This window comes from Solanum pennellii, chromosome 2 (assembly GCF_001406875.1).
Source record: "Solanum pennellii chromosome 2, SPENNV200".
In the NCBI taxonomy this organism is placed as follows: Eukaryota; Viridiplantae; Streptophyta; class Magnoliopsida; order Solanales; family Solanaceae; genus Solanum; species Solanum pennellii.
The window spans coordinates 16830973-16842337 of NC_028638.1; the positions used below are offsets into that span (position 1 = coordinate 16830973).

The 11365-nt window shown below is 30.7% G+C and overlaps 2 protein-coding genes across 2 annotated transcripts in view; both read right to left on the bottom strand.

Moving 5' to 3' along the window:
• The window catches only part of LOC107009784 (agamous-like MADS-box protein AGL61), a 3097-nt gene extending 1823 nt beyond the window's left edge, over window positions 1-1274 (bottom strand). The window contains exon 1 of the mRNA XM_015209120.1: window positions 1131-1274. Within this exon, the coding sequence (XP_015064606.1) occupies window positions 1131-1274 (144 nt within the window). The remainder of the gene's footprint in view (window positions 1-1130) is intronic.
• A 6464-nt stretch (window positions 1275-7738) lies between these two features.
• LOC107009785 lies at window positions 7739-10949 on the bottom strand. Its single transcript, XM_015209121.2, has 4 exons — window positions 9959-10949; window positions 9058-9608; window positions 8341-8951; window positions 7739-8239 (listed from the first exon to the last, which is right to left on the bottom strand). Exons 1-4 carry the CDS (start codon window positions 10540-10542, stop codon window positions 7799-7801), a joined length of 2187 nt encoding a protein of 728 aa, XP_015064607.2. The 5' UTR covers window positions 10543-10949; the 3' UTR covers window positions 7739-7798.
• Window positions 10950-11365: the final 416 nt, after the last annotated feature.

Below are 11365 nucleotides of genomic sequence, written 5' to 3' on the forward strand. Positions count from 1 at the left end.
TGGCCACACTCTTAATGTACAAGTGCTCATCCACCCATAGTAATTTGATGTTAACATTTTTTATTCAAATTTTATAATATTCGAGAAAATTGTATTATGCATTGTACATGTGTAGCTTAGTCTATAGGTCTATTTTTTGAATAAGAAGTATGTGTATTTCATCAATCTATAAATGTTAATGCCTCGAACTTCACCTTTTGGTGAGGATTCGATTTCTCGGATAATTTTCACCTCGTTGGTCACTACCTATATTTAATAATAATTAAAGGTAAACAATCTCTCAACCCCAACCCATACATAGTAAGAGTAGAATTTTTGTATACCCACACTCTTCAGACTCTACTTGTGAGATGTTACTGGTATATGTTGTTATGATAAGTTTCAGTTATAGTTAGAATAGATATGGGATTTTGTAGCCCTGATAGACTAGTAAAATGGCTTCATGGCTTATTGATCTTAAAGATGTGGGCCTGAAGTAGCTAGCTAGTACACAAGTTCAAATTTTGAACCTAGTTACATATACATGAAACATTTATTCACATATACTATGATTTCTCTATCATGATTAATTAATACTCTTCCGACATTGATTTGTAATTCAATCTAACTAAATTCATAGAATTTGATAGTTTTTGAGTAAATATTTTAGGGAATAATTACATGAATATACAACTTAAGTTTACATATTCTCCATATTTCCCTACTTTTTTTAAAAATTACTAAAATCCCTATTTTTTAATAAATTTAATCTAACAGATACATAAATAAATTAGAATCCTAATTAATACAAACCAATTAAATCTTACCCCTAATTATACTCTTTATTTTCCCCAAATAAAATACCCATACACGACTCCCATAATTAATCCTAACCAATTAAATATTATCCCTTATTTTACTCTTTATTTTCCCAAAATAAAGAAACCTTTTTCACCTTTTTCACCACTCCCACTAATTAATTACTAAACTGTTCATCTTCCTCTTAGTTGTCAGCCATTTTTCTCAATCAGTCTCCCTTTGATTCCTTCCGTCCGTCCGCCTTCCTCTAAGTTGTCCGCCATTTTCTCCGTCCGTCCGCCTTTGATTCCGTCTGTCCGCCTTCCTCTAAGCTGTCAGCCATTTTTCTCTACCTGTCCTCCTTTGAAAATCAAAGTTGTGATCTCCGTCCGTACGCCGTCGTCTAATCTGTCCGCCTCCGTCCGTACGCCTTCGTCTGTCCGCCTCCGTCCGTACGCATTCGTCGTTTTAATCTGTCCGCCATCTCTGTCCGCCATTTTTTTCTAACAATGGATAACCAAAGTTCGAAGAATCATAAAACACAAAATGAGGCACATGCAAAGACACCCAAGAAGAGGGGTAGAAAGCTTGCAATGGCCATATCCAGACCTCCACTGCCACCGGTACGTATTTCGATTTTATTTTTAATTTTTTTTTTGTCACATGCAATGTATTTTTGTGTTATCAGAAAAAATATTTTTAGATTATTTATCTGATTCAGAAAATACTTTTTTTTTTTGTACATGTTGTTTATTAAGTATTACTAATGTATAAATAAGTTGAAATTCAAAAAAAAATTATGTAAATCAAAACCCAGTTGCCCATCCTCTTGGTTGTCACCTCCTTTTGGGGTTTATGCTTAATAGATATTTAATAAGAATATAATTTTAATTTCCTGTATCAATTTTATTTTTTAGAGTAGTTATCTGATTCAGAAAATGCTAACAGACTCATATTTGTAGTACTTATAAATAAGTTGAAATTCAAAAAAGAAATTATGTAAATCATACCCAGTTGCCCATCCTCTTGGTTGTCACCTCCTTTTGGGGTTTATGCTTAATAGATCTTTAATAAGAATATAATTTTAATTTCCTGTATCAATTATATTTTTTAGATTATTTATCTGATTCAGAAAATACTAACCGATACATAATTGTAGTTATATTTATGTATCAAGTATAACTTTGAATTTTTTGTATCATTTAGTATCAAGTAGACATAATTATAATTGTAGTTACAATTATGTATCAAGTATGAATTTGATTTTTTTTTGTATCAAATATAACTTTTCATTTTTTGTATCATGTTAGTATCAATTAGACAAACTTATAATTGTAGCTAAACTTATTTATCAAGTATGACTTTGCAATTTTTGTATCATTTTAGTATCAAGTATATAGACTTATAATTGTAGTTACACTTATGTATCAAATACGAATTTGCATTTTTTGTATCATGTTAGTATCAAGTAGACAGAATTATATCATGTTAGTATCAAGTAGACAGACTTATAATTGTAGTTACACTTATGTATCAAATACGAATTTGCCTTTTTTGTATCATGTTAGTATCAAGTAGACAAACTTATATCATGTTAGTATCAAGTAGACAGCCTTATAATTGTAGTTACACTTATGTATCAAATACGAATTTGAATTTTTTGTATCATGTTAGGCTATAAAGTGTCTGTTAGGTATCATTTTGGCTGACTTACGATACGTTTTTAGAATTATGTATCAATTTTATTTTTGCATTTTATGTATCATATTAAGCTTGTATGTTATATTAAATATCAATATCACTTTTTCAATTGCAGAATATGAATTATGTGGTTAAACAAATTCCCAAACACTCTCTTAAGTTTGGTTGTACTTACAATTCAAACATATTAAGAGACTTAGAGGAATCGATGGGGGTTGAGGGTATAGAATTATTTAGGAATAGTATATTTGGTTCATATTTGAATATTCCTAAATGTAATTACCAAGGTCAGATCACAAAGTGTTTACTCCTTTTAGAGGTGGAGCAAGATAATCTAGCCGAGGAGCTTCACATTCGTCATGCTAAAGGAAATATCTTAACCTTTACCATGAAAGAATTTGCAATTATTACTGGATTGAAATGCAATGGAAATATTAAGAATTTTACATATCCAGATTCGAAAAAAAGTAGGCTAGTTCAGAGGTATTTTCCGGGGCCTAATTACAGTGTAAATAAACAACGTCTGGTAGATCGATTTATGTTGGGTGGTTGGGATGATATTGATGATCAACTTCAGATGGCTATCATGTTTTTCATCCACTCTTTTGTATTATCTCAACTTGGAACTGCAGCAATTCCAATTGAAGATTTTTTAATGGTTGAAGATGGCACTTATCGGCAGTACCCGTGGGGTCAACGTGCTTTCAGAAGTTTAATGAATTCACTTAGACAAGAGTTTAAATCAGAGAAAAAAATGTATCGATTAAATGGTATGCCATATGCACTTAATGTATGGATATATGAATGTGCTTCTGTGTTGGATAATGAGATTGCAGTTAAAGAACAAAATCTTATTCCAAGAATTTGCAATTGGAAAGTTGTGGCTGAAAAGCCCAAATTTGAGATGTTTATGGAAAGCGTTTTCACTGAGGTAATTAATATATAATTGTTTAGTATTTTTTTGGTACTTATCGATACATTTTTTGTTCGTTCTAACAATGATTCAATATTTTGTTATTTTTCAGCATAACTGTACAAATATACAGCCAACTGGAGAGGAATGTACAGCACTGCAATTACCTCAACCCAGTCATGTAACTCATGATGAACCTGGTACATCAAATGTTAATATTGATGTTGGGAAGCCACAAGAGGTTCCTGGATTTGAAGACTTTTCATCTGAACCACCGGATCAATTGTTGAGGAGATCAACACGAGTCTCTGGCACAGGATCTACCCCACCACCGAAGAGAAGAAAGGTTGTACATCCACATAAAACAAAGGTTTCCAAATCAACAACAGCAGAAAAGCAACCAACTCAGAATGTTTACACTCCAGATTTACCAACTTCTCAAGCTGGCAATGTATCTAATGTTCCCGTAAATTCAGATTTTCGAAAAGTAATTTTCGAAAATTCACAATTAGAGGGACTGAAGCAATACTTGAAGGGTTATGTTAGTATTACAATCATATATTTTTTTGTGATTATCTTATATGTTTTATAATTATTGTTATTGATTACGAATTCTTTATAAATTGTGTAATTTGCATATAGGTTGACCAACAAGTTGGTTGTCTTGTGGAGTTGATTAAAAAAAATCATTCTGAGTTGATGAAAGTTGTTGGCGAGAAAGACAACAAAACTGAAAAGGTATTATTTTTCTTTTTTTTTTTGTTTCATTTTCATTGGCACTTATCGATTTTATTTTTTTTGAACAGAAACATACTGTTGATCAAGATATTGGTGGATCTGCTGTTGATGCTGATGAACAGGTTAATGAAACTGAAAAGGTATTATTTTTCTTTTTTTTTTGTTTCATTTTCATTGGCACTTATCGATTTTATTTTTTTGAACAGAAACATAATGTTGATCAAGATATTGGTGGATCTGCTGTTGATGCTGAAGAACAGGTTAATGATATCAATATCGAAAAAGTTTGTATATGATACTTAAAAACAATTTTTTTTTATTCATCTTTTTATTTTCTGCCTTTTAATTTAATAGAATTATGTATTATGTTTTGGTATTGTACAGACAGATAAAGTGGACCAACAATCTGTTTCACCTAATCACATGGATTGTTCAAAGGAACAACAGATGGAGGATGTCGTAGAGGTTATACACTCACCACAGCGTAGTCATGTTTTGATTGAAAAAGTTTCTCTTAATAATGAAAATGTAAGTACAAATATTATGAATCAGTATACATTAATTTTTTTGTTTGTGTCCGAATTTAGTCTAACAAAATATTTATTAGGATTATACAACTGGTGAAGCCTCTCACTCAGACACAAAGATTTTAAATGCGGATGAACATGATGTTGATACACTTCAGCACAACATTGAAAAGCACACTACAAGTATGTTTTCTGTTGATACATCTACAGAAGTGGAAAACAATGTCCAACCACTGTGTTTGATTAGTCATGTGGAACAAAATGAGAGTGCTTTTTGGTTATCTGATAGCCAACTACCCACCCAACTACCCGTAAAGAAATCTTCACTTCCTCCTGATACTGAGACTCCAGCACCACGACACAGGATGCCTGCAAGAATTTTACGGTCTCCATATTTGACAGATTTTGGATCCAACGATAAAGGCAAGGCAAAAATAGATGATGATGTTCACCCACTCTATCCATTTGAAGGTTGTGGTATTCTTGAACAATTGCCATTAGGTATGATCGACGAGTTCTCGCAATGGATTGAAAAAGGTCTCTTAAAATCACATGCGAACAAGTAAGTTATTATAATATGTCTTGCTAATTTTGTGTTGTATAATATTATTTTAATTTGTTTCTAAAAATTATATATGTGTGTAGGAAACAATCCGAGGACAAATACAGAGCAAAGTCTGCTTCATTTGGTGTTGATTATATTGATTTTGTTGTCGCATTCCCTATGGACAAGAACTGGTTTTATACCATGTCACAGCCGAATAGATGTTGGACTGATGAGGTATCATATACATTATTTTGTCGAATTTTGATTTTTAGGTATCACTTCAAAACTTACTATATTATATCTAGTTAATAATAAGTATCAAATACTATTACACTTTTTTGTATCATGTTGTTATTAATATGATTGTTATTAATATTAAGTATCAATTTGATTATTTAAAATATATTTATCAGTTAGGGTATCAAATTAGTTCCTGCATATGTTTTTCACTTATCAAATACATTTTACCATGTATTATGTTTTCTCTTATTTTGCAGCATATAGATGTAATCTTTTACTATCTCCGCAAGAAGTCCAAACAAAGAAGCATGGATCAGTATAGATATACTACAGTCAATTGCTTGTTTAAGTCTCATATAAACAAAGCATATTCAAGGTATTATAACAGCCATGCAGATGATACAATTACCACACAAGAACACATGATTCGTGCTGCTGCCGTATCAGTTCATGAAAGGTCTATCATTAACATCATTAATGGTTTTTCTATTCCTGCTGCTTTACCATGGCATTTAGTAGATGAGGTTTACATTCCTGTAAACTGTGATGAAAATTTTCATTGGGTGTTGGCTGTTGTGGTTCTAAAAGAAAGGCTTATAAGGGTGTATGACTCAACTTCGGGATCAAGGAAGAGAGTTCATTTTACAGACATCAAGAAGTTGTCTCAAATCCTTCCAAACTACCTTCATGATAGTGGCTTCTTTGAAAAAAATGAGCGAACAGATTGGGCAGCATTGGATGCATATAAAGACATGAAAACTGGAGAACTTTTGGGTCCACAACATTCGTTTAATGTGGAGTTTGCTCAAGACAACATGCAACAAAAAAGTGATAGCCTGTGAGTATTGTTTATTATTTTATTTTATTTTTTGTATCTAATTCATCCTTATAATTAATCTTATTGTTTTTGTAGTGATTGCGGACTGTTTGTAGCTGTATATGCAGAATTTTTGAGTGACAAAATCAATATGTCATGTAATAGTTTTGAGAGTAGCTATCTTCGCAAAAGATATGCGATTCTTTTATTGAAGTATGGTCTCGACAAGATGAATGCTGGATATGTTAGCAACAGTGATGACCCTCCAAGAATGAAGAATGTATTAAACCCATCATCTGAAGATGAAATTGTTAATGTAGGCTAGTTAGTTTTCAATGTTTGAATTTTTTTTTGGAGTTAAACAAGATGTTTGAAGTATTTATTAACATAACAACACATATTGTTAAATTATGAAACTGTTTTGATTTTTAAAATGGTTTATTCTATTACTTTAATTTTTTTTATCACCGTTATGAATTCAGGAATTATGTATACTGTTAGTGAGACATTAATGTCATTATTGTATCAAAACTATAATAATAATTACACTAATGTAATTATTGTCATAAAAAAATACTTATTATATATACGTAAATATATTGTATGATACAAAAAAAATAAAATTATGTACGTAATTAAATTATGTATATGATACATGATTTATCAAAATATATAATATCACAAACAGTGATACTAGTTATTACACTTGATACACGCCAGTTTTTTTTTTTTTAAAAAAAATAATATCTTTTATACAAATAAGATATATTCAGTACTATGATTTATATATATTACGAACAATTAATTTCCCTTCAAAATATGCAAATTTTTTTAAGTATCTACACACATGATACTATATTACTAAATTATATTAAATTAGAATTAAAAATAATTTGGTTGAAATTTCCGCAATTAATATTGATTAAAGTAAGTTTGAATAAGGATTATAAAATAAAGTAGTTGATACATAAATATAATGTCAAATTTAAATAGAGTTTAACAAAAAGTAAAGAATTGTATGATATTAAAAAAGAAAATTATATACGTAATTAAATTATGTATATGATACATGAAATATCAAAATATATAATATCACAAACAGTGATACTAGTTATTAAACTTGATACACACTATTTTTTTTTTAAAAAATAATTAATGTCTTTTGTACACATAAGATATATTCAGTACTATGATTTACATATATTACGAACAATTATTTGCCTTCAAAATATGAAATTTTTTTAAGTATTTACACACATGATACTATATTACTAAATCAAATTAAATTAGAACTGAAAATAATTTGGGTGAAATTTCCGCAATTAATATTGATTAAAGTAAGTTTGAGTAAGGATTATAAAATAAAGTATCTGATACATAAATATAATGTCAAATTTAAATAGAGTTTAACAAAAAATAAAGAATTAGAGAACACACTGCGAAATGATCAAAGAAATTTATTGAATCAGAATCTCTGTGTAACAGTGGAACCAAATGCTACACTATTACATTTATTTAAGGAACTCAAATCATAATCATTATGAATCTTTTGGAAAGAAAGTACATGTTCTTCTATTGTGACCTTCTTGTCCACATCGTCCACAACAATTTGTGTTTCCGCTTAGCTTTTCATCTGCATTTTTCTTTCTTTTTTTTCTTGGTCTACCAGGCATTTTTTTGTATCTTGGTGGCAATACAACTTCTTCCAAAACACTTTCCGGAACTATCCAATCACTTTTGTCCGGCATTGGTTCCATTGGAACTGCATAGGTGTTTGCTAATGCATCAGGTTTATAGTAATCAGAACAGTATGGGTGTACATCTTTGATATTCTTCTTCTTCAGAACAGCCATTGCATGCGCACAAGGTATTTCATCATGCTGAAATCTACCACAAGAACATTTCTTTCTCTCAAGGCAAACGATGTATCTTATACCACCTTCATAAACTGAAAAAATGAATTCTGAAGATGCAACAACCTGTAATAGTTTTTAAAAAAGTTACTGTTGGATTTTTTGATAAAAAAAAAATCTTAAAATATTTAAGCAAGATACATAATATTTGATATATGAATAAATACCTTCATTTTCGAACATTTGGACGCATTTATAATCAATATCTCTTCAAATTTCCTCCCTAATGTTTTCTTTGTATAAGATGCTATTTCTCTATTTTTGCAGTTCCAAGAACCAAATAGAATTCTGGCTTCTTCCAAAAAGTCCAAAACAGGTAATTGCCGTGCATCAACAAGACAACCATTGATACATTCCGCAATGTTAGATGTCATCATTCTACCCCTATTCACGGTTGCATGAGATCTAGACCACCTTTCATAGCCAGCCTCTTCAAGATACTTTTTAACTCTGCCATCTACTTTTTCCACTTTAGCCATCAATTTTTCAAAATCCTTTTTCCGATAAGCCTTAGCCATCGAATAAAACAGATCACTTAGAGTGTTTTTACTTCTCTTGTAGTATGTACAAACATTTTTCCACAAGTGCCATATGCATGCAAAATGTGGAACATTTGGATAAACTATACTAACACTCTTAATTATGCTTTCGTTTCTATCAGAAACAACACACATTTTTTCTCTCTCACCAAATGCATTTTTGAACTGTGTGAAGAACCATGTCCATGAACAATCATTTTCCGTATCGACGATCCCGTAAGCTAATGGTAATATGCAACCTTAACATAGTCAACACACAATATTAATGTACTTGATACATAATGTTGAAACAATGTTATTATTATCATTTTAAAAAAATTATAATTATGCAGCAACATGACATACCTGCCCCATCAAGAGTACTTGCGGATACAAACGTCCCTTTGTAAGCTCCACTAAGATGTGAACCATCAACAACAACAACAGGCCTACAGAACTCAAACCCTCTCATCAAAGGCCTTAAAGCAATGAATAGATACATAAATTCATTTTTTTCTGATTTGTGCATCCGTATATAAGAATTTGGATACACCGTTCCCAACATATGTATGTATCTTGGCATATTTTTATATGCATCTGCAGGATTGCCCCTTATCAACTCTAGTGCACGTTCTTTAGCACGCCATGCTTGCTGGTAAGAAATCTCAACACCATACATTTCCCTAACATCATCAATTATATCATTTGGAGTATGTTTTCGCTTATGATTTACCAATTTTGGAGCTGTAAAAGCACCAATAAATCCAACAGTAGCTTGTACTTTACTTAATACCCTATCCCTTAATGGACATGTATGCTCACTGTTGAAGTATCTTACTTTGAATATATCAGTGTTTTTCCTAACAGACGCCTTTAATTTCCAACAACAATTCTCCGAATAACACTCTAAAACATAGCTGCAATTATACCAATATAAATTTGTTAGTTAGTAGAAAAAATGTATACTTGAAACTTTAAGATTTGATACAAAATTTTTGATATTTACACACGTTCACAGACACGTCCATAACATTGATGTGTACACATTTTCTGATCCCATGTATTCAAGTTTCGTTATCTTCCAGTGAAACGAATACAAAATAAATTAAATTGTCACAATTATAATTCCATCTTTGACTTATACAAAATAAATTTTTAATCATCCAACACCAAGTGATATACTAACCATGTAAATAATCCTAATTTATCCAAAAATATCATTATCTAAAGTGTGTAAAGAAAAATCAAATATGAAATACTTATATACCTTTTTGTATCTGACCGTTTGACTCTAAAATTGAAGCTAGTTTTAATTTTGTATTTCATCATTACAGCCACAAGAGTTGCTTTATCCTTGTACAATTGTTTCGTCTCCACATTTGATATATTTGTATCCGATATATAATTTTCTTTCTCCATCTCGGGTATGTAACAAGAATCACCAATGTTTGATTCAACAACGTTTAGAGCATTAGCGTCTCTTTGTCCACCTTCAATACACATAATTGCACCACTGCTTGAATCAAAAATTTGTAACTCCTCTGTACTTTTATCATTTGTATCGATGCAAAGCGGATACATACTGAATCCAACCTCTTGCTTCTTTATTTCTATAAACAGCTTCACACCCATATCATTCCTAATTATCATCGGAGAAGAATTGCCCTCTACAATATATCGGATAATAATATTTTTTTTCAATTCATCAATATTTAATTCAGTAGCAATTGCTGAGATTAGATTCATATATGAAATATTTTCTCCAACCACTATCCCATCACTTTTGTACTGATTGTATTTAACCTCACTCTCCCATATTCCTGAATGCCTTAGCAATATCGTAATATTCATTACGAAACCGGATACAAAATTACCTTCAACGAAAATTTGAATATGGTTTCTGCCAAAAAAAATGGAAGATCACTAATCAAAATTAAAAATTTCGTTACTGCATAAAAGAAGAGAAGATGACTAATGACAAATTTTAAGGGAATATAACTGCTTTTAAAAAACAAGTTAATGCCTTTATTTAAAGGAATAATAACCGTGGCACATAAAAAGTAGGCATTAATTCAAATTTCTGTTTTTAATCCCCCTAATTACTCAACAAACGGATCCCCAAAATTACTCAACAAACGGATAAAATGGAATACAGTATAATGTATCTAAGTGTTTTATTATGTATCAGAAACTTATTAAAAATAAGGGATTTTTTGTAAATTTAAAAAGAGTAGGGATAGGAGGTAATTTATGTTTTACACTATGTGATTTATATAATTTTTACATATTTTAGTGCATACCAATATTTAAGTAAGTTGGACATAAAAACTAACTTTGTTATAGGCCCAAAGTATTTGAGGCCACACTACCATTTCAACAAGCAAGTGAATCATTTGCTTTAGGCCCAAAGTATTTGAGGCTCAAAAGTTATTAAAATACTTTATTTGGGTTAAGACACAAGCACCCCCTAGACTATGATTGAAATTTCAGATACACACTTTAACTAAACTAAAACTCTACTCCACAGAAATCATTTTTTTTTTGTAATTTTGTACACCTTTTGGCTTATATACCACACTCTCTGACTACACTTAATAAAGGAACGTCAGAGATATTTGTAGGCCACATATGCTAAAAAGGTGTACATGATTACAAAAGAAACGAATTCGGGGGG